Source organism: Corvus kubaryi, unplaced genomic scaffold, assembly GCF_017639235.1.
Source record: "Corvus kubaryi isolate FWS band 111438036 unplaced genomic scaffold, C.kubaryi_AGA036_p1.0 37361, whole genome shotgun sequence".
NCBI lineage: Eukaryota > Metazoa > Chordata > Aves > Passeriformes > Corvidae > Corvus > Corvus kubaryi.
The window spans coordinates 1,504,574-1,528,670 of NW_024581118.1; the positions used below are offsets into that span (position 1 = coordinate 1,504,574).

Below are 24,097 nucleotides of genomic sequence, written 5' to 3' on the forward strand. Positions count from 1 at the left end.
ATAAGCAGTTTTGGGGAGTGGAAGCCTCAAGAAATGTCTTGAGTGCCTTGGTCATTGTTCATGGGCATTTCCTTGTGACGGTCAGTCCTCAGGGGAGTCTCATGGCTTGAAGCATGGAGTCTGCAGAAAGAACAGGACTCTGTAGTCACATGGATCCTTTTATCACTAATTCCATCTATAGGCACCTGAAATTGCCTTTCAGGGAGATTTTTGGCAGATTAGCAGTTTGATCAGATAGGGGCTTTTGGCACAGCTGTGTGATTCTTTTTATGCTCAGTAACAACCAAGAGGTGGTTCCTTTGCCACCGCTGAACAGTGGAAAATCCTCCTGGGTTTTGGAAACTGGGAACCAGATGGGCCCTTTGCTTAGGCCAAAACATGTGATGGTGGGAGCAAGTACATTTTTATTTTATTTTGTCTTCTTTTTAGATACCTGGGGAAGCTGTGCAGTTGAGGGGAACAGCCTGGATGTCAGGGCTGGGCAGTAAGAAGGAGAGGAGTGTAAAATAAACCCCTGTGGACACAGTTTTAACCTGGTGCCACAATAACCATCCCTGGTTCTGGTCACTCCTCTCTCTGTGGCTGAGTAGTTGTCCAGATCCACATACATTCCCGCTACCTCTCTGGTAGTTTTTGCAAAGTGGTGGTAAAATTGAGACTGTCTTCATGCTGTGTAGTAATACTGGATGTTTTTGTTATAAAACTTGTTTTTAAACTCCCAATCAAAATATTATTTGTTTCTGTTCTGTTTCTCATTAGTAACTTTTACTGCCATTGGCTCTGTCACAATGATATGAATTGGATTAAACCTGGTGTTTATGTTGCTTTAAAAATCTCTGTGGTCTTGTAACTGAACAGTTCATGTAATAACTAAATTTAATATCTCCTCTATTTCGGATCGTGGATAAGAAGGACAGACAGTTCTAAAGAAATTCTGAGTATACTTTTGTTTAGAAATCTTGCTACAAGTGCTGACTTCTTCAAATAAATTCTAATTCTTCTTGGGGTGTCCAGGGGTTGGACTGGATGCTCCTGGTGTGTCCCGTGTCACTGATGTGGTGGTGGTGTTGCTCTCATCCCTGCAGGTGCCAGTGATCGCCGTGCTGGGCTCGGGAGGGGGGTTCCGGGCCATGGTGGGCTTTGCTGGAGTCATGAAAGCACTTTTTGAGTCAGGAGTCCTGGACTGTGCCACGTACATTGCTGGGCTCTCTGGATCCACCTGGTAAGGCTTTCCTCTTGGTTATCCTCAACTGTTCTGCAGCAAGTTCTGAAGGAATTGGCACGAGAGCTGATTTATTTCTATGGTTATAATTCACAGCACATTTTACACGTCCAACTCTGCTGGGGGAGGTGTCTTGAATGCCCCAAAGGGCAAGGACAGCTCAGGCTCCAGGTGCTCTTCAGGAGCTTTGAGAGCAAGAACGGATGGAAAGAGGTGCCACACATATGCACCTGCATTTCTATATCAATGCCCAACATGTGTTGTTTTATTTTCCTGATGAAATGTGAAAAACCAAAAAAATCCCTTGTGATTTGAAGCTGATGACCCAAAATATCAACCCAAAATATGTTGTATGCTTTGGGAGGGCTTTTAGAGTGCCTCAAAATCACTGAAAGATCTTTTGCTCCGTTTTACACCCAATGTAAAATCCTGGTGGATTTACTGGGAACGTCTAGGGCCTGGCTGCCACTCTGCAGAGCATCCCACTGTGGATTACCCTGTCTCAGTCTCACTGGCACTGTTTAATTTAGAAAATACTAAAATTTTAAAATACTTCATTTAGCCTTGAGGAGCAGGCACAGGTATTGATGGGGGAGATCTTAGTGTTGTCTTCAGTTCCTGGTAAGTCACTGTGAAGAAGAGAGACTCTTTTTGGAGATGCCCAGAGAAAGGACAAGGAGTAATTGGATTAACTCTTAGGGAAACTATGTTGCAGTGAGAGTGGCCAAGCACTGGAATGTGTTGAGCCATCCTCACTTGAGTAGGCTGGGAGCAGTGTCATCTTCTCAGTCTGACTCAGGCAGTGCTCATGTGAAAGCTGAACTTGACTGAGCACAGCCTCATCTGACTTAGGCTGGCTCTGCATTGAGCAGGAGGCTGGAGCAGAAACCTCCAGGATCCTTTCAGACTCAGTGATGAGATTAAACAAATGTCTTATTTCTGTGAGAGGAAAAGACTTGTTGGAATATAAACGAGCAGGGAGTCTGCCTGGGATGAGTTTTATCATCTGATTTAGCTCTAAGGAAGCACCTGAATTTTAATTCCATGCAAATACTCTAACTCCAAAGTTGACTCCTGAAGGAGGTAATGATCAGTTCTGTTCCTTGGATGGGTTTTTTTGTCAATTATTTTTCATTGTGTGAAGCTTGCTTCCCCCCTCCCAGACTAGAGGCAAGCTTTCAGAATGCCAGGAGGTTTTGAAATGCCAGAAGTGTCTGTGAACTAGAGTCAGTTTCTCCTTTAGATTGGACTACAAAAGGTTGGAACCTGAGTTTTCTATCACTGGTGGCGGGGGCAGATTTATCACTGTCCACTGAGAGATGGATGCACTTTGGTCACAGTTGTGGAGAGCAGAAGGTGGATGAAGAGCAATGGAATAGTGCAGCGTGGTATTAAAACATTCCCTGTGTTTCTGGGGAAGGGTTTGCCAACCCTGCTCAGGACAGATGTCAGTCTGCTGGCTGTGAGGTCTCCTTTGGGGATAACCCAAGGGTGAATACGTAGTTGGTCTAATGTGAACCTATAAAATCTGAGTTAAAATAGCGAGATTATCTGAACTTCTGCAGTCAGAAACAGATTGGAGGCAGTTGTGTTTGAACAAATTTGCTTTTGCTCTCTGATGTCACCCTTCAGTCTTTCCTTGCTTGTTGAATAAACAAATTGACACCTAGGCACTCCCTTTCTTTTACTTCTTTTCCATGCAGTCTATCACTTGGGAATAATTCTCTTTTCTTTTTTTCCTGAAGGGTGGAGAATTCCTTTCCTGGAGAGGCAGGTTTTTGCTTGTCCACTCAGCTGCATGCCTAACCTTGGAGCAGTGCTTTTCTGCCATCTTGCTTCAACCTTGTGCTGACTTCTCCAGCTGCATTCCCCTTTCCCTGCACCCAGGAGCTGACCTGGAGCCCATGGATCGAGTCCTGGCAGCCCATGTGGGACAGGGTTGGTTGTGCTGTCACAGAAATGGCTGGGCATGACCCTGTGTGTCTGAGCTTTGTTTGCAGTAAAACTAACTTGTTTCTCAGTAACAAACTCATTATATGCCTCTCCACATCCTCACAGTCAATTAACTCTCTGCACAGGTTGTAGTTGTTGTGCTTCAGTTTATTATGGAAGCATCATCTCCTGGAAAGTGGGGCCATATCCGTCCCAGATATCCATCCCTCAGGCCCTGGGCTGAGCCCCCAGCATGGGCAGCAGGAAGGGGATTGGGATTCTGCCCCTGTGCTCAGGTGAGAGCCCACCTGCAGAGCTGCCCCAGCCCTGGGGCCCAGCACAGGAAGGACCTGGAGCTGCTGGAGAGGCCAGAGGAGGCACCAGGATGATCAGAGGGGTGGAGCAGCTCTGCTGGGAGGAAAGGCTGGGAGAGCTGGGATTGTTCAGCCTGGACAAGGGAAGCTTTGGGGTGACCTCATTGTGGCCTTGCAGTGCCTGAAGGAGCTGCAGGAAAGATGGAGAGAGACAATTTCCAAGGGATGGAGTGACAGGACAAGGGAGAACGGCTTTCCACTGCCAGAGAGTACGTTTAGATGGGATATTGGGAAGGAATCCTTTCCTGTGAAGGTGGGGAGGCCCGGGCACAGGGTGCCCAGAGAAGCTGTGGCTGCCCCTGGATCCCTGGCAGTGTCCAAGGCCAGGTTGGATGGGGCTTGGAGCAGCCTGGGCTAGTGGAAGGTGTCCCTACCCATGGCAGGGGGTGGCACTGGATGGGCTTTAAGGTCCCTTCCAGCCCAAACCATTCTGGGATTCTGTGATACACTGAGATATTTTAGGAATTTTTCAGTAGTGATAATGAACTGGAGGGCAGAGAGGTGCATCTTACAGGGAGAGAACTGCATGTGTTGTCCTGAGACCTCCAGTCTGCCAAACTGAGCTATGCCAGCTGGAAGAGCTCCTTTCAGCTTAGGATGCTCTGTCTGGAAAAATGAGGACACTGTAATCATTTACTTCATACACATTATGGAAATGCCTGTTGAGTGTTTGATCCTATGCTTATATTTAGAACAAATTGCTCAGCTTTCTGTGCTCTGAGAAAAAGGAAATGACAATTTCCTGTGTGAATGGAGAGTTAATTAACCTGATTTAATCAGTAATTGTATCAAATCATTTATGAGCTATTTGTAGCTTTCAGGCAGCTGACTCTGCAGCAGGTTTGATGCTCACAGAGGCTGTTTGCCATTGCAGGTACATGTCAACTCTGTATTCCCACCCGGATTTCCCAGCCAAGGGCCCAAAGGAGATCAACGAGGAGCTGATGAACTCCGTGAGCCACAACCCCCTGCTGCTGCTCACCCCGCAGAAGGTCAAGCGCTACATCGAGGCTCTGTGGAACAAGAAGAGCTCGGGGCAGCCCGTCACCTTCACAGACATCTTCGGGATGCTCATAGGGGAAACACTCATCCACGATGTGAGTGCTCGGCTTCTGATGCTGTTAAAGCTGTCAAACTCTTCCATCATTCCCACCACTACCCTTTTTCTGGAATGACCTTAGCGACATTTAACGAAGGGTGCACATTTTGCTATAAGAAAAACAGCGTTTGCTTAAAAAATTACTTGAAAGATCCCCCTGGTTTTTTGAGAAAAGGGACAACAGGAGAGCTTCACACTCTTGTATTCTATTATTGAAAATTCCTGATTGGCTGAGTCAGGCACACAGACTTCAGAGTTCAAATGAGTCAGGTGAGCAGTAACTGGATTTGGTCTTGTGGCAAGATTGAAATGTGTTAATAGATTTGCAGATGTGTTTTATACACTTCTATCTCTCATGAGTGTACACTGATAGTGGGTTTTATTTTAAACAATTATAACACTGAAAAAGAGGCAGCACAGCTTTTAGTGGCAGATGTGCAGAATTCTGATGCTGAAGGGCTGTTAATGATTATGTGAGGTTGGTTAGAAGTCCCTGTTTACCAAGGGATGAAACAAATGCACAGATGTTTAGTTTAAATCAGAACCTGACACATCAGTGAAAAATGGCACTCAGGCTGGTGGTTATTTACAGATAACACATGTCAGTGCTATTGCATCATAATGACTTCAGCCTTTATTTGATTGCAGGCTCCAGAATGTTTTCCAGGAGAGATGCAGGTGGTTAGCAAATAGAAAAGCCTCCTCATAGTGCATTTGGTGTTCTCAGTTACCTTGTGGCTGACTCTTCAGAAACAGCCCAGGTTGAAAAACGTTACCTAATTCTTCCTACGAGATATTTCCTTGCTTTCATCTTTCAGAGTAAGAAAAGGAAAGCACTGGCTTCGTCCAGCAGAGCTGATTGCTTTTTGGGCATGTCCCTTTGGCTTGTGGAACATAAGCATATTTCCTCTTCCTGCCTCCCACTCCTTCCTTCCTTAATTGTGCAGAAAAAAGGCATCCAGGCAGATTACTTCCTTTTACCAATTCTTCTGTTTTTCATAGAAGTAACTGAGTTTGCCTACATTTTTTCTCAAATTTCAGAGACAGGAGGAGTCTCCCAGATCTTTATACAAAATAAAAACATGTGATGTTTATTTTTTATATATCATATATATATATATATATCAGCAAGCCTTTACAGGATGTCTTTCTTTCCTTGCAGAGGATGGACACCACTCTGAGCAACATGAAAGAGAAGATCAATAATGCCCAGTGTGCTCTGCCACTGTTCACCTGTCTGCACGTCAAACCAGATGTCTCAGAGCTGATGTTTGCAGGTGTGTTCCCAATCTGTGTTGAGTCACTTGTGGCAAGGAGAGAGGTGTGTGGCTGACTAAAATCCCCTTTTTTTTAATGCACCTGAGACTAATTGCATCTGACTTCTGGGAATCTGACAGAGTGATAAGAAGTTACTCAGGGATAGGTGATCACATACTCAGATAGGAGTGCCAAGCCAAAGAGGAACCTGGTGACTCCACCAGGGAAAAGATGTTTAAATTAGTGTATCAAACAGGGAAAGGAAAATGTCCTCAGTCACCTTCTCTTTCAGAGAAGGGTGAAATCAGCAATTAGTCTTGATGATCTTAGAGGTCTTTACCAACTTTAATGATTCTGTGATTAAAATTAGACAAACAAATTAGATATAATGCCTCTTTTTTACTTCTTGCCCAATGTAAAGTGCTGTTGGTAATACAAAAATCCGTTTTTCTTGTATTTATTCCATCGGTTTTAGTCCTCTCTGGGAACTTCAGTTGAGAGTGGGTCCAGTTGTGGAAGATGCCACACAAAGATAAGGATGTGTGCATCTATATATAGTTATATACAGAACTGAAAAGGGAAGTGCCAAGGTGGTTTCTCCAGGTTTATGTCATTGTATTTCCTGAAATAGTTATTTGGAGAAGTTGCTGTCAAAGCTTTGGTTGGAAATGAAAATGAGGTTGTGAATTAGGCTAAATATTTCATGGGAAAATGTGTCTTTAACTTTGCTACTTAGGAAACTGATAACTTTTTGTTTGAAAATAGGAGTATTTTGGATTTTAGATGAACTTCTGTTTTTCAGTAAATTTTAAAACCAAAAGGATCTTTAGTTAATAATGTCTTTCTCTAAGCAAGATCAGAAGCACCTGAAGGCTTTACTCTGCTCTAAAAAGAGGTATTCCTTGTGCTAGTGGATCTTGGGTTTGCCTTTTGAGGCTGACATCTCTGTTATTATAGAGGGTGCTAGATCCTGAACAGAAATATTTACATTTCCTAATTTACATTGATTTTAAGGTAGAAATTTTGTTTTCCTGAGCAGGCTTTGTGATTTGAGAAATCTTCTTCAGTGCAAATGCAAGCTGGAAGTGGACTAACACAAATTAATTCTAATTCTCAGTTCAGCTTTGCTGTCACCCTGGTTCTAAATACATATCTGCCAATTCATGTTTATACAGCCAAAAGGAGATATGCAATTCCTGGACTGGGTCTTCAAAGGAATTTCCTTCGGTTCCAGTGAATGTGAAGATTTGTGGGTGATTTATTTGGAAAAATAGGATGTTGTATTTGACTTAGCTCAGATAAGCATTACCCTGTGAAATGAAACTCCCAGCAGTTGTGATTAAATCTTTCCTTTTCAGGACAAGAGTTCACCTGCTCCACAGATCAGCAGGAATATCCTGAGGGTGGATGGCATTCCATGACATGTGGGGATTTTTCAAAGTGCTCTCTTTTGCCTTTCTTTTTCAGAATTACTTCTGATTTGTTTAGAGTCAAATCAATCCCTGCTAAAGATAGGGAAGATGAAATAGATGAATGAGTGAAATGCTAAAAAGAGAAGTTATGTTTTGCTTGTTATTTGCTCCCTTTTTGAACTGAATTCTCTGATGGAAGCAGCTCCACTGGTATCAAAGTGTTTCCAAGTCAGCTAAGATCCATTTTCAAAGGCCTACATCAGTAGAATGTAAATAACTTCTGAAATTTTCTGCTCCAATCAGAAAATGCATTTGAACATTTTATTCTGAATTTTTCTTGAGCTCTCTGTTCAATAAAATGGACTTTTAAAAGATATCTTTAGCAATGTTTGAATTGATTATCAGCTGCCTCTCAGCTTTGCCTTTTGATACTGGATTTCCCCAGAAACTTTAGGTTTGGGTGGAATCCAAATAGCTCTCCTAGAATATTTCACAACCCTTGGGATATTCAGTGATTGTTGTGCCACCTCTGTCACTGCTCTCCATATTTTTGGTGGAATTGCAGTGAAGGAAAAGCAGCTTGGAGCTTAGACCCACATGTGGCAGGGAATCATGTTGAAGCAGGGGATGAAAAGCAGATGTCATTGTGTGTTCCTCATTTGTGATCTCTCCTTTTATACCTCTGGTTTTCCAACCTCATTCTTTTTACCAAAGTTTATGGTGATAAGAGAGAATGAGGATTCTTCCCCTGCTGAGATATCACTGACCTTGATTTGATATTCCTGATGGTTATTTGGCTTCCCATTTCACTAAAATGTCTTTGCTTGGAGAAAGGTTTCATTCATTTCTGTGTTTTCCTCCTCTGTTTCTATTCAGGGTGAGATTTCTGACTGAGCACAATTTTGTTTCTGACTTTGCAGACTGGGTGGAATTCAGTCCATATGAGATTGGAATGGCCAAGTATGGCACTTTCATGTCTCCTGATCTGTTTGGAAGCAAGTTTTTTATGGGCACAGTGGTGAAGAAATATAACGAAAATCCCTTGCATTTCCTGATGGGTGAGTATGTGACAGGAAGAGGCTTGAAAATAAAAGCAATTTCAGTAGTTCATGGACTTCTAAATTCAGTCACAGAAAGTGTAAGACAAGAAGTGGAGCTCTCAGTCTGCTGGAAGACATTCATTTGAAAGATTTCAGAGATACGGATACACATTGTTTATTTGTTTCTTATTTCCATGGTTTTTCGTTCTGATTTGGACATCTGAGCTTATGACTTGGCCCACTCCAAACTCAGAGGTGTATTCAGAGAGCAACCAACTGCTTAAATAGTGCTTTTTAAGATATGTGGGGTTTATTTTCCTTCTGCCAAGCACCATTCATTGTGTATTTTTCCTCTTTCAGGTGTCTGGGGCAGTGCATTTTCAATATTATTTAACAGAGTCCTTGGTGTCTCCAATTCTCAGAATAAAGGGCCCACCATGGAAGAAGAATTAGGTAATTTTAGTAAATAATTCCTCTATGCAGAGCAATTACTAGCAAGATTCTCCCTCTGTGGAAGGGTGGCACCACTGGTGGTCATTTAAGAATGTGGAATTAATTACCTTTAATTGCTGGCACTGCTGGATGCTGCTGAGGTGGAGAAAGAGCATTGGGAATGTTCTTTCTTGCACTTTTGCTTCTGATCAGTCAGAGCTGCTGACAGTCACATGCATACATCCAGCTCTTTTCTGGAAGGTAATAGAATCCTCTCTCTATGTTGTTATGCTGATTGTTGGAGAGCAGAAGCTGACAAACATTTGATAGTTACTTGTGTCATCTCTTGACACTGGGCTGTGTTATTGAAGGGATTAGCAAATGCACCTAAACTCTCATCTCTGGGTTGTTAGATTGCTCCATTCTAATCACAGCCTGTTGGTATCTGATCCTTTGGAAATTGAATGGTTTTGGTTTCACTCTTGGCACACAAGTGGCAAGATGACTGTAAAGAGTTGTGGCTTGGTTTGGATGGACTTATCGAGTTTATCTGAGAATGTAGTTAATGATGAAAGGTTTTTTACACTTTTGTTTCCTATTCAGAAGGCAGCATCACAGGGGAAGATCTGACCAATAAATAAATTGTCCTAGACAGCCAGATCTTTCTGAAGAGCAAGAAGAGAAAATGTAGACTGAGATAGTTTTTAAATAATAACCTCTGTCTGCCTCTGCCTCCTAATGGATGGAATTCAGCTGTTTGATAATCTCTTACTTATGGATGAAAATGAGACCTTCAGGTTCCTATTTCTGAGGCCCCTCAGGAGTGTTAACGCCTCCTCATGGAGGATCCCTGTCAATAAATGTGATCATGGAAAAGTCTGCTTTTGAAACATAGTGAGAGGCAGAACGTTATCTGTCATCTGTGACTCATTTCACATATCATTTAAAAACTATTCTTTGAAGCGGGTTCAGATGTGAAAATATTCATGTGGCTTGAACCACAGTCTGGAGCAGAGCTGGAGTTGTCCCAGTGGCACCTTGGCACCACAGTAACATTTCTGTAGGAGTTGTTGAGAGGACAGAAGCAAAACATCTAAATTTTAATGAAGGTGAATAAAGTGTGTCAGGCATGTGGTGCAGGGGAGGAGTGGGAGGTACTGCTTCAGGGTTACATTTTCTTTTCCAGCCCAAAAATTTCGGGCTAAAGCCAATACCTGCTGCTCACATTCTAATGTCCACAGCAGAGCCACTCTCTTCAGCTGTATTTTCTATTATAAAGACTGTGAGAACTTTATGACTCAGATTGTTTTGAAATTCTTAAGTGTTCTGCCAGTTAAACCCCATCAGTTTAAAGGAGTTTCTATTTCTTTCACAGAAAATATTAGGCTAAAGCACCTTGTAAGCAACGACAGCTCAGACAGTGAAGATGAATCACAGCATCCAAAAGGTAAGGAAATGCTCAGATTTCATTTCATAATTTCCTTTTTCCATCAGCTTTTGTGTGGCTCAGCAAAACAGAGAACAAGAGACCCCAGGAGGTTCTGGGCTTGACTTCATGTCTCCTGCTCAAGCTGATCATCAGCTCTCACACATCTGGAATTCCACATACACCCAAAAATGTAGTTTGCTGGGCCAGAGCTCTCCAGAAGTCTGTTTCCAGCAAGCTGCTGAGCTCAGAAGCACCTTGGAATTGCTGCCAGTCCCCCAAACCAACACTACCCATTGTTTTCAAGGGTTTCCTGATCAAATACTTTCCTGATAATGGTTTAATGTGTTTCAGGCGTTCACAGGTGTCTTCTAGCACCTTTACAAATGACATCTGATACAGGAAGTTCTTTGTGTTTGGCACGGTGTTTATAACAATGCCCAAATCCAGGTTCCCTGAAGAGGCACAACCACAAAGGGAATCTTGGGCAGTGGGAAGGAAAGATCCTACTGACAATTATCTCTAAGTACCTAAAGCACCTGGATATTTCTGGGGTGTTAGTCAGCTTTCTGTACTTCATGATATTTTGGGGACAAGAGTGATTTTCACCTGCAAAAACCTGGTTTTATTTTTAACAAGTGGAGCAAAGATGGGGATGCAGCTGTTTGTCATTTCAGGATCTGCAGAAGAAAAGAAAATCCTCTATGGTGAGACAGGGAGTTATGTCACTAACTCAGCTCAGTGATTGCTTCTTCAACTCCCCTTATCGTAGGTGGTACCACGTTTTGTGTTTATGTGTGGATTTCCTGTTTAAACACTACAGCCAGCACCAAACACATTTCTCTCCTAGTTTGTAGCCATAGTGAACAACCAACAAATCTGGGATTGTAAACACTTGGAAATCCCTCTTGCTTCCATAGAGTGCTATTGGACAGGTGTTGGACTTCTTTGATGCTTGTTTTCTTGCTACTTATATAAAACTCAGTTCCTTTAAAGCCTGGGTTAAAGAGGCAAGTTTTAAAGCTGGATTTAAAGTATCAAGCTTGAGCCTGAACTATTTTCTTATCCAAAACACCCCAAAAAAAGTCAAGTTTTGACAGGTGAATGAATGCAGGGTGGTACCTGTTCAGGTCATTTTTACTGCGAGCTCCAACTGCAGACATCTAAGTCTGGATCTTTGATTGTACTCTTTAGTTAATTAAAGCCAGATATTAATTGTAGATTACAGTTTACTGTAAAGATCTTTTCAGGTATTTTAGCATTCCCATGCTATAGCATTATCCTTTATGCAAACTAACTGCTTTCCTGAGGAAAGCTGGGTTTCTAAGAGGCAGGAAAGATGGAGAAGGCTGTCAATGCACATCCAAATGAATTCATGTCTACATCAAGTATGGTTCTTACCAGCTCAGGTCTGTCCCTGAGCCCAGCAGAACTTACAGAGAAAGCCCTCAGACTAATTAAGTCTTCCTCAGGTCATCTAAGACATTCCCAGTCTGTTTTCCTGATATCCACACTATTGTGGTGCAGATTGAAGGTTTCACTGGCTGATGGATTCTCTGCGCTCCTCTGAAATGATGGCAGCAAAGCTCCATCATCCCGCCCCTGGCTTGTTGAAAGAAGTGTTTTATTTTCGTAGGTCCTTTATTTTGTAGCCCCTGAAATTCTGGCATTACACTTGCTATGTTTCAATATCACTGCTGGTTGCTTTCATTTTTGTGTGCAGGCACTGAGAGCGCTGAGGCAAAGCAGGAGAGCCAGGAGAGGCTGCAGGAGAGCAGCCAGGAGAGCTGGGTGCAGCGCATGCTGATGGCCCTGGTGGGGGACAGCGCCCTGTTCAACACGCGCGAGGGCCGCGCTGGCAAGGTGCACAACTTCATGCTGGGGCTGAACCTCAACAGCTGCTACCCCCTGTCCCCGCTGGCAGAGCTGCTCACCCAGGAGTCCCTGGAGGAGGAGGAGCCGGCAGCAGTGGCAGGTCAGTTCCCAGAACGCTGGCGTGATGTGTGTTTATTAATGAAGCCAGAGGCAGCGACTTCCCAGCGTGGTAACATCACACCAGGAGGGTCACAGCAGCACCGCTGGGGAGTGTCCAGCAACAGAGCTTGTGAGGGATCTGGGAGGATCAAAGGGCACCACACGGTGACTTCTGTCTGCTCCCTGCCCTGTCCCCTGGTACAGGCTGTGGCACAGCCACTGGATGGACAGTGGTCCTTGGTTTGGCAGAGGGGATCAAACTTCTTTTGTGTGTGGTACCCTTTGTTACATCCACTTTCTCACTCTCTTGGCCTTCTCTAAAGGGTGTCCAGGTTGTTCCTTGGCTCTTACTGATGCTAAGGTGGAAATGAAACCATTCCTTGTTCTCCTGCAGGGCTTCCCTGTTGCAAAACCTTTGTAGCTCATCTGCTGTCTTTGTCTTTTGAAAAACCCCTGGAGGCAATTCACTTCTTCACTTGTAGGATCACAGAATCCATGAATGTTGGAAGAAACCCACAGGGATCATCCAGTCCAACCCCTGGCCCTGCACAGACACCCCAACAATCCCAGCCTGTGCATCCCTGGGAGCGGTGTCCAAACGCTCCTGGAGCTCTGGCAGCCTCGGGGCCGTGCCCATTCCCTGGGGAGCCTGGGCAGTGCCCAGCACCCTCTGGGGGAAGAACCTTTCCCTGATCTCCAGCCTGACCCTCCCCTGACACAGCTCATAGATTCTTACTTTGCTGACACCGTGTTCTTCCCATGTGGATGCACCTGAAAAACCACTCCCATTCCAGGATGATAAGAATTTCAAAAAAATACGAATTTGCAAAAGAAGTTCAAAGTCTTCCCCTACTCCATGAGGGATGTGGTGTGTGGGACAGGAGCTGTGAAGAATAATTGTGTTTGATTAGGGTTTTGAAGCCTTTGCCATGGACAGTGTTCACTGCAATCTGCCCAGTGAAAGGCAATTAATTTCTTGGTGTTCTTCTGGCACTGGAAGTGTCCAAAGCCAGGCTGGACAGGGCTTAGAGCAACTTGGGCTAGTGGAAGGTGTCCCTGCCCATGGCAGGGGGTGGCACTGGGTGATCTTCCAACCTAACCCATTCCATGATTCTGTGATCCATCAAGACAAGAACAACTCCACCTCTCTGAAGGGGGTGTTCTTCCATGCTCTTCCTCCCAGCACAGCCCTACCAACCATCTCTTGGTGACAGCAACATTCCCCTCAGCCCTCATTTCCTATTCAGAGGAAGGAGATTGTCCCAACTGCTCATTAAGCAACAGTCATTTAAAAGCTTAAGAAGCAGCCGTGCTCTAATGTGTATTTGTGAATGCAACAAATCCCATGCAGGGCTTGAAGAGTAGTTTCCATCTGGACTCCACTTTCTAAATATTTCTGTCATCTCAGAGGTGTTTACAACTGGGTAGTCTTAATATTTATAGTACTTGGAAAAGAGGCAGGAAAGTGGGTAGGAAATTTATGGTTGGAAAAAATGACAGTTGATGAGAATTTTGCATAATTAAGGCACGTGGATAGTCTTCAGAATCAACTATCAGCTTCCTGGGATTTGATTTCAGTGGAAATAAAATGCTGGTTTGACGGAACTCTACACCTCTGACACAATTACTTTGGAGTGCCTGAAACTTCTTTGGGTTAAAATGGGAAAAGTTTGGCATGACTGCAGTTTTTTGCTGTTACCTGAAGCCCACACTCATAAACTTGCAGTAACAACTCAGATCTGACAGCTGCAAGTGGTTGCAATATTATAGTCAAGAATAGTTAAAAACCCCTTGAAATGTCAGCAGTTAATATAAAATGTGATCATTCAGTAGTGTGATGAGTGTAAACACATTTTAATGCTGTGAATTTTCCTAATATATGGAGGAGCCCAGAGGTGCAGACAGAAGGGAGACTTTGGTGTAAAATTTAAATCCTTAGATTATCATGGCACTGGATGCATTTAAGCTGTGCATATTTATTCCTAGCACTGGCAGTTTACCTGTCAGCTTGAGTGCACAGAGAAGTCTGTATTGCTTTAAGACTTACTCTCCTTTATTGCCAGACACTCCAAAGGAGAAATAAGTGAATAAAAAAGGATATCAATAATACTTCCATCTCCAGTTGTCCCAAGCCCTCTGCAGAGGATGAACTGTGGCTGACCTAAGGCAGTCTTACAGTCATTACTGAGGATTGAATTTAGGGTCTGCAGTGCCTGCAGCAGAGATCCCAGCTGCTTGGTCTGGAAACAAAACCCTTGGCTTTGCTTTTCCACAGACTCTATTTGTGGAAATTATGCTGAGCATTTTCTTATTTCATCAGGAATGATTTCATTGTGAACTCAGAGTTGTTCTGTTTCTTTTCTGATGTTACAACACACCAGAATGACTTGAGAAAATGCCAACTGCATAACAATGGGGGAAAATAACCCCTAATCTCTGCTTCCTTACTTCAGTATTTATGGAAACTGTTGCAGTAGATGGACGTCAGTAGCAAATGCCCTTCTCATCTCCCCTCCTTCCACTGGAGCTGCCATCTGTGGCAGATTTGGTCTCTAGGACATGCCCTCTTTATGATTTCCAAACAAATACCAGTCTGTGTATCCCATTGCTGGGAAGCTGAGAGGGCTGGGCTGGCTGAACATGGAGCTGGCCTGGTAAACACAGACCCACAGAGTTGTTAAGGCTGGAAAAGACCTTTAAGATCATCAAGTCTAACCATCAACCCAGCACCACCATTAAACCCTGTCCTCAAGTGCCACATCCTCACATTTTGTCCCAATTTGCTGTTTGATGGACTGGAAGGTGCTGGTAATAGGGATGCATCTTTCCAAAAAGGCTGAAAATTCATGTGAACCCATTTATATGGTTGTTATAAATTTATTGACCACACTAAGATGTTTTCTGCTTTAAAATATAATAAGATTATTTTGATGAATTTGGTTTTAGAGTCACGAGGGCTGTAAGCAATAGGATCAGTCTCGTTCCTCAGTGTTGGGAGGGAGTTTGTGTGGCAGAAATACACTCCCATCACAAACACTGTTATAGCTGATGCTGTCCTTGGTTAAAGGATCTTTCAAATTCTATTTTTGTAACATAAGAAAAGATGAAACTTGAACAAAAATATTTTTGCAATTCTTTAGAGGTTCTAGTGAGAACAAGGGTTACATTATATTTGACATGTTATCTTTAAACAAGAAGGGGAAAACCAAATTGATCTACTTGTGCTAAAGGGAACTGTAGTCAGTGTGGGTTTTTTACCAGTTTTTTTTTAATTGTGATGAATTTCATAAATACCAATATATTTTCACTGATTTATGCTAATTCATGATTATGAAATATATCTGGTTCTAAAATAGGTTTATAAACACACTTAGCCCTTTAGCAATAGGCAATGATTTAAAAGTGTTCTTTAGAAATCAAAGCAAATAGTGGGAAAATAGTGCCTCATTACTTAGAAAAGGGTCCTCTAATAAATAACAACAGAAATAAAAAGTGAAATCATCTGTTTTAAGATTTTGCTTGGTGCTCACAACGTGCTGCTTCTGAAATGACAGGGACAAGAGTTAGAATTATTTTTGATGGATTTTCTTTGCTTCAAAAATACTCTTTTTTTTTCAGATTACTACCATTGTCAATAAGTAGATGCCAGGAAATTCAATGATAGCAGGAATAATTATTTCCCTATCCAGCATTCCTTACATTACACTGCCCTCTACAGATATGGACATTAGATTATTGTTAAAAAGCAAAACCACGCACTGGAAATATTTGTAAGGTCTAGAACAAGAAAAGATTGTCAGGGGAAAAGTTTTAAGTACAGCAAGGATAGTTTAGTAGTGTCCAGAGACTTTCATTTTCTAGTATCCAGAGACCTGGATAAGTGTGAAGACACCCAGGAGAAATGGATTGGTTTTTCCTGAGCTGCACCTGAGGGAATGTTGGGGTTAGAGAGAAACATCATCAGGTTGGGCTTAGAGAGAAAACTGGTGGGACCACACTGGGACAGCACCAGCAGTGAGTGGCTGACAGGGAATTCTGTCCAGTGCCTAAATTATGGATATGGGTCACTATTTCTCTTTGTTCCTAGTGGAGTGGTGAGTGTGAGGTCGTCAGGTCTGGTGCAGATTGGAAAACAAGACCTGATGGTCCCAAATTAATGAGCAGAAGTAGACACAGACAAGTGTCACAGGAGGGCAGATCCACATCAAGGCTTTTTGGGCAAGTTTGGGAGAGCTGGGAAGGACTGGGAGAGTGGGGTTGGGAGGGAACCTGGGGGAATAGGTTTGGGCAGGGGTTGTAGGACACTGAAGGGATTACAGAATATTGGAAGATCTCTGGGGATCACCAAGTTCAGCCCTCTGCCCAGAGCAGGTGACACATCCAGGGGGTTTGGGATGGCTCCAGAGAGGGAGGCTCCAGGCCCTCCCCGGGCAGCTGTTCCAGGGCTCTGCACCCTCCAAGGAACACAAGTTCTTCCTCGTGTTGAGGTGGAACTTGTTGTGTTTTAGTTTATGGCCATTGCTCCTCATCCTGTCTCTGGCACCACTGAGCAGTCTGGGACCATCCTCTGACACCCCCAGCTGTCTCTTAACATCCCATAAACTTTTTCCTTTGTGCATGGATTGTTTGGGATGATGGAGTGAAAGTGGGAGGGCTGGGATCAAACCTGGGCTTTTGTCCCCTTTGGTTTTGCCTGAAGACCTCTGGGTCTGCCTTGTGCACTTGGCCTCCTGAGGGCTCTTCCAGATCTGGCTTTTCACCTCATTCTCCAGTTTTTAAGAGTTTTAGTTACACTTGAGTTCATGGTGTGTTTAACTGGGATACACTATGCAGTTCAAATTGCATGCTCTCTCCAGAACCTAGGGAGACACTGAAAAGCCCTTCAGAACCTCAGTTCTTAACTCAGCTGTCCCTGCTTGGCTCAGTTTTCCCATGTTCCTTGCAGATCCTGATGAGTTTGAGAGGATCTATGAGCCCCTGGATGTGAAGAGCAAGAAGATCCACATCGTGGACAGTGGGCTGACCTTTAACCTGCCCTACCCGCTCATCCTAAGGCCCCAGAGAGGTGTGGATCTCATCATCTCCTTTGATTTCTCAGCCAGGCCAAGTGATTCCAGCCCTCCTTTCAAAGTAAGTGACACAGGCCCTTCTCTTCCTGGGTTCAGGAGTTTAAGGTGACTCAGTTCTATTCCACATGGTCCCAGAAGGCCTTGGTGCTGTTGTATCTACAGCTTTGGAATATTTCTTTCGACGTCAAGGCAGAATATTCCCCTGTGCCTCAGTTCCTGTTTACATGCCTTCCATGAGGCAACTGGCACAGAGAGGCATAATGAAATTCCTTTGAAGTAGGAGGTCAGTTGTTTTTATGGAAGTTTTGCTTTGGCACTGATTGCAGAGTTTTATTTTCTGTCAGAATTAAACAATTAAGTCATTTTCCCTGCCGTACTCTCCCTCTGCCCAGCTGCTCTTCTTTGTGTGCTGTGATGTAAATGGATGGTTTCATGTCATCATCTTGCAGAAATGCATCATCTCAGGATTGCTAAATAAATAACCTTTTGGAAGCAGGGCTAACTTTTCATTTACATCTCACCAGGATGATCCCAGCACTGGTTTAAATGGGACTCAAATCCATCCAGGCCAGAGCAAAACAGCAACAGGAAAACAGGGATTAAGTGTTTTCCGCAGCAGGTGTGGAAAGCACAGCTGTCAGTCTGTACATCCTGCACATCCATACAGCTCCAGCTGATCCCAAAGCCTTTACACGGATCATTTTGGTAACTGCTACCAAAAAGTAGTGCTTCAGAGACTATTGTGAGGTTCTTTGTGCTGTGGTTTAGTGGGCATGGTGGGATTTGGTCAATCTGTGTGATTTTGGAGGTTTTTTCCAACATTAATGATTCTACCATCCTCAAGAAAGAGGCATTATTTATTTCAAACCCAAATGAATTTTTAAAATAATTTTTAAAAGAATTCAGAAAGCATTCCTGTTTGAGAAACAGCTGGCATTCCTTGTTGCTTTACAGACAAGTTTCAGTTAGAACAGAGAATACTTCTCCTTCAGCTGCTATGGAGTGACAAAACCCCCAAACAACATTAGAATATAACAGCAGTAGCAAAATGAGCTTGAGACCAGTGCTGCCAACTGCAAAGACAAATTTCAGGAGAATATAAAGGAGACATTCCTGTAATCTGTAGGTCTTTTGGGGCTACTGGGGAGAATAGAGCACTGAGGAGACTTCCTAGTGCTTGAGATCTTTTGTTTTTCCTTAAATTGCTGAATCCCAGAGTCTGTTTCTTCCTTTTAATATTGTATTTGCATAAGAATATAGCTCCTTTTTTTGTCGTGAATGTTTGCCCCAGCAGCTAAATTTGCTGACAAAGCACTGCCGTTGCCTCTGAAACATCCTTTTCCTCCCTTTCTTAACATTCCACATGTGGCGTCCATGCAAAAGGCTGTGTATGGTCACCCCTGCTACTCTTAGCATTCTGTCTTTGTCAGCTGCAATTTTCTGGGTTGTTTCAGGGAACATGGAGAGGTTAATTACCACTCAAGTGGCATGCTGAAGGTTTTCCTCTAAACTGTCATTTTCAAAAGGCAAAAAATCCCTTGACACAATAAAAAATGGTGGGAAAATTAGATGGTGCCTCAGGTTTTCCAGAAGGCTCTGTTGAAGGGAATGGTCCATTGTTTCTGAGGCACAAATAGGTGTGTGCTGAGGCAGACATTGGTGTGTTCCTGAGGTAGAGGACAGGAACAGGAACCAGTTCTGTCCCATTGGTGCATTACAAAGAGCAAATGGCACTTCAGGAGTGGGCTTGTATCTATGGTAGCACTCTAATATTTTACTCCCGTGGGGAAATCAGCCAGCTGAACTCAATGACTCGAGCCTTGGTTTATCACTTTACACCCACTATCTCTTAATCTCTTGCGTATCCAAAACAGCCGCCCAAGGAAGGGTCCTATTTCATTGAAAACCAAGATTAAAGATGTTGACCTTCCCTCTCCTCCCTCTCACACACCCTCATTACATGCTTTTGAGTCATTATTTACAAATTATCTTGTTTACTGAGTTGTCATGAGGGAAAAGAAGCCTGTTTTCCAGATTTCTTCACTCGGTGTGCTTTGAGAGGCTGCTGTGTGCAGGGATCGACTCTGAGTACAACAATGCATGGCCCGGTGTTTAGGAACTCTCATGGTTTCCACAGCACTGGTACTCCTTTGCAAAGTAAAATTATGGATGGCTTTTCCCTCACTGTCAGCTCTGTAAATTCACCCCCAGGTTTCTGGGGCAGATCAGATTCCTTCCTGTGACTCATGGCAGGTGGTGGAGCATGGGCAGGGTGAGTGAGGTGCTCAGTTTGTCCTGCTGGGTCATCCGTGCTGAGATGGGCTTGATTAGTCCTGGGAACCACAGGGTGGTTTGGGCTGGAAGGGACATTAACCTCATCCCACCCCTGCCATGGGCAGAGACACCTTCCACTAGCCAAGGTTGCTCCAAGTCCCATCCATCCTGGCCTTGGACACTTCCAGGGATCCAGGGGCAGCCACAGCTTCTCTGGGCACCCTGTGCCAGGGCCTCACCACCCTCACAGAGAAGGATTTCTTCCCAACAGCCCATCTAACCCTGCCCTCTGGCAGTGGGAACTGGCAGTGTCACTCCATCCCTTGTAAATTGTCTCTCTCCATCTTTCCCTGTCAGCTCCTTCAGGCACTGCAAGGCCACAATTAGATCACCCCAAAGCTTCTCTTCTCCAGGCTGAACAATCCCAACTCTCCTAGTCTTTCCTCACAGCAGAGCTGCTCCATCCCTCTGATCATCTTGGTGCCTCCTCTGGACTCCTTCCATGTCCTTCCTGTGTTGGAGATTTAAAAATTTATGGGTTGCTTTAACCACCCCACATGATCCCTGTCTCTGCAAACCTCACTTTGCAGTGGAGGCTTTTATGCACCTGAGTCTTTCTCCTCTTTCCAGGAAATCCTGCTGGCTGAAAAATGGGCCAAAATGAACAAGCTTCCTTTCCCCAAGATAGACCCCAACGTGTTTGACCGGGAGGGCATGAAGGAGTGCTATGTGTTCAAACCAAAGGACACCTCCTCGGAGAAGGACTGTCCAACCATCATCCACTTTGTGCTGGCCAACATCGACTTCAGGAAGTACAAAGCTCCAGGTGAGCTCACAATTCCTGATGCTGAATCCACCTGTTCCTTTGGAATCACTTTGTGGTTATGTACTAAGAATGTTTTGTCTCTGAAACAACTCTTGAACTCTATCTGCCATCCTTAGGGAATTCGAAGGAGCCGTTAAAAATAAGGTAATAAATCCTCAGGCCTAATGTTTAGATGGAATTTTTGTATTTGTCCTGTGCAGGCGTTCCCAGAGAAACACAGGAAGAGAAGGATTTTGCAGACTTTGATATTTTTGATGATCCAGATACACCTTTCTCCACCTTCAACTTCCAGTATCCCAACGAGGCTTTCAAGAGGCTCCATGACCTCATGGAGTTCAACACCCTCAAAAACATGGATGTAAGTATGGGGGTTGAAGGGGCTGGACTGTTAAAGGGGGAAGTGGGTGATGTGAGTAAAGCCCTAAATCTGCCCTACAGAAGGTGCAGGGCTTTGCCTCAGTGTTTGATTTTCTCATTCGGTTCTTGCCTTGGTTTTGCCATTTTACCATCACAAGCCATTCAGGGTAACTGAGCAAAGGGGGCTGTGGCGGATATAAACATGATGTGCAGGATTTTATACTCGGGTTTTTTTGTGTAATTGGACAAAAAGGACACTGGAAATTTTCTCTGAAGGAAATTTCTTTATCAGCTAACTCAGTAATAATTATTTGTAATTGATAGTTGGCATAGCATGACATCATGATCCCAACATCTGACAAGTGTAATGATCATCCCAGATAAAGATATGGGGGTTTTAATCAATATAATGAAGAAAACTTGTTACATCAGCACAAAGGAAATAAAAGTGAAGATTTAATCTTTCTCAATATAGTAATTACTTTCTACATCCTTGAAATACGGATTTTCTCAATGTTTGGATTTACCCTTCTCAGTTTCACTGAGGCTGTTTAAATACTGTATATTTTTGTGTGACTTCTTTGGTGTTGGTGGCCTCCCTCATATTTTTACTAACCACATTAAAATCAGTGTTTTAAACACTCAAGAAATACTATTTGTAATAAAACTCATAGATCCCTTTGTTCAGTGATGGAGCAGGGCTAAAAGTGGGAACAGCAGCTTTTAACAACAGAAGGGGCTGTTTGTGTCTGTTTCAAAGTGGTTCAGATGTGAGTTTTCCTGCTGGCTGTGTTGTTCCCTGCAGGTGATCAGGGAGGCGATGATGGAGAGCATCGAGTACAGGAAGCAGAACCCCTCACGCTGCTCCGTGTCCCTCAGCAGTGTGGAGGCCAGGAGGTTCTTCAACAAGAGCAACCTCAACAACAACCACACGTAGAGGCTGTGCCCTCCCAGAAACTGCTCCTGCCTTTGGAACTGGAGTCAAAAGGACCTCAGTGGAGCATCCCTGCTCCTCACAGGGCTGTGCAACACTCCTGAACACGTCTTCTTGTGAGCGTTCACGTTCCAATAGCATTTTGTACTGCTTTTTTAAAAACTAAAAACATTTCAGTAGGCTGAGGTCCTCATTTTTAAAACTCTGGAATTAGTTGGAGATCATTGGGTTCAGTGTCTTTTTGTTTTCTTATAAAATTGTAAACACTGGTTTCCTTTGGGGGGTAATTGATTTTTAATTGATGTAAATTGGGCATGGCTTGAAGGGTATGATGGAATTAGAAAAAAGAAATTGAAATCCACTTTACTGCTGTTTGAGAATGCCTGTACCACTCAGCAAAAAACTAAACCTCTGATATCTTCTTTTTCTTATTTAATCCTCAAAATTACATTGCTTGAACTCTTGACCTACTGGCAACCATGTATTAAATTATTTGTCAGTTTGTGTACTTCTGATCAGAATGTTTCTTCATAAATTGACAGTGATTTTGCATTTGAGCATGATTAAAACAACACATTTCTGCAAAGGAACAGTGGCAACGTTTACTGGGGATTGGTAAAACGTGCCCAGGTGAGAATGTGAAGGCTTAAGGGCTATTTTAAAAATATATTCTTAGTACTTCGAATAATGAAAGACTGTGCATAGACAGAGATTATTTTACTGCCATCTCAACCAGTATTGCTGTAACTCTGCAAACACACAGAAAATGCAGCTGCACCTCTGAAAACTTTAATTGCTAAAATCAGTAAATCCCTGGGAAGGGAAATAATTACAATGCATTTCTTTTAACAGCCACTGCACCAAAGAATGATGGAATGCTTGGGGGTGGAAGGGACCTTAAAGTTGATCTCATTCCCTCCCACTAGCCCAGGTTGGTCCAAGTCTACATGCAAAGTTCTCTGGTTAAATAACATTTCCTTTATTGATCAATAGGTTTTATTTCTGTTTGAGTTAGTGCATGTTTAAAATCAAGAGAGAAAATAAAAGTAACTTATCTTAGTGCTGGATAATTTAAACATTTTCCATTAATTCTGGAATACAGAAAGGAACTGGTACCATTATATTATTGTAATATTTTCTTTTAAATGTTGTATTTCCTTTCAGTAATGTAATATTTGTATTTTTTATTTTATAATATGTACCTACTCTGTTTCATGGAAGAGTTTTATCATGCTTTATACAGTTTATATTATCATAGTGTTACCAGATGATAAAAAGTAAAACTATATTTGGCAGCTGCTGTTTTCAGACAGTTTTATTTTGATAATTTATGGGCCATTTTCAGGTTTTTTGTGAAGGGATGTGGCGCAGCTGGATGGTGTGAGGCAGCTCACAAGACTGACAGTGCACAGGATGGGTCTTTGCTGCCTTTAATCTTGGATTCCTTATAAAGCAGGGAAGTTCCTTAGACATTACTAAAAGTAATGTGGAAGGAGAATAATAATGCAGGGAGAACGCTCTTCTGACACACGGTGTGACACCAGCCACAGAGAGTTTTCCCATACCTTGAAATGTAATCCTTTGTTTCTCATTTTCCCCTCCCTTTAATCCTGGTTATTCTGCTTTGTGTGCACAGTACTTTTTTCCAACCGAGCGTGTGATCCCTAGGAGGCAGAAAAAGGTGGATTTAGAGAATGAATTGTTTCGGACTTCAAACATTACTGTAGGGGCAGCACATGGGAGATCCTTCATGCCTGAAGGACATGGAAGTGCCACCCTGCAGGTCTGGTGGTGAGGCTTTAGGGGTGAGCTCAATTCCTTGGAAACCAGCTCTGGTGGCCTCTGGAGAACAGCTCTGGTGGGCTCTGGGACACCCAGCACCAAGCCTGGCCCTGAGCTTCTCTTCCCTGGGACCTTGGGACAGGCTCCAGTGCCAGGATGGGCTCTGGAAATCTCTGCCCACCTTTTCCTTTACCAGCAGAAGTGAATGCTCAAGACTAAATCCCAGGGACCCGGGAAGCACTGGAGCTCTGGAGCACACACACCCTCGGTGTGTTTGTGTTGGTGAGAAGAAAATTCCTTTGTCAGGGAATGGGGCTGCAGCCAATGCCCTTACCCATCCCCCTGGGCATGTTTTGTCTGTGGGATGAAACCTGAGCACTCAGTGTGATCGGTCACCTGCAGAGCTGTTCCGACAGAGCACACAGAGCTGCTTTTCCAGGAGAGCCGCTCGTGCACGGGAGTGGATGTGCGCTCGAATGCCAGAGCCAGTTGTGCAACCGCTTGTGTTGACATAACAGGGTTTGCTCTGGTGCTCGCTGGAAGCAAAGCCGAGCAGACGTTTCCTGGAGCTGTAAATTCACCCCTCGCTGGCTGCTGGCACCTGGGATGGACAGGTTTGTGTAGGGATGTGACTCACCCGGGAGGTTACACAGGGCCCTTCTCACGAAGGGTGGAAGGCAGGGGCTG

At 43.6% G+C, this 24,097-nt stretch overlaps 1 protein-coding gene across 9 annotated transcripts in view; it reads left to right on the forward strand.

Moving 5' to 3' along the window:
* PLA2G4A (phospholipase A2 group IVA) overlaps positions 1 to 22,928 on the forward strand; it is a 70,202-nt gene extending 47,274 nt beyond the window's left edge. For all 9 annotated transcript variants that reach the window (XM_042033868.1, XM_042033869.1, XM_042033866.1 and 6 more), the window contains 11 exons: positions 1,086 to 1,222; positions 4,403 to 4,625; positions 5,790 to 5,904; positions 8,217 to 8,354; positions 8,697 to 8,789; positions 10,144 to 10,215; positions 11,918 to 12,169; positions 17,114 to 17,298; positions 20,142 to 20,337; positions 20,538 to 20,695; positions 21,500 to 22,928. In XM_042033868.1, the coding sequence (XP_041889802.1) occupies positions 1,086 to 1,222; positions 4,403 to 4,625; positions 5,790 to 5,904; positions 8,217 to 8,354; positions 8,697 to 8,789; positions 10,144 to 10,215; positions 11,918 to 12,169; positions 17,114 to 17,298; positions 20,142 to 20,337; positions 20,538 to 20,695; positions 21,500 to 21,631 (1,701 nt within the window). In that variant the 3' untranslated portion in view covers positions 21,632 to 22,928. The remainder of the gene's footprint in view (positions 1 to 1,085; positions 1,223 to 4,402; positions 4,626 to 5,789; positions 5,905 to 8,216; positions 8,355 to 8,696; positions 8,790 to 10,143; positions 10,216 to 11,917; positions 12,170 to 17,113; positions 17,299 to 20,141; positions 20,338 to 20,537; positions 20,696 to 21,499) is intronic.
* The last annotated feature ends 1,169 nt before the right edge of the window (positions 22,929 to 24,097 follow it).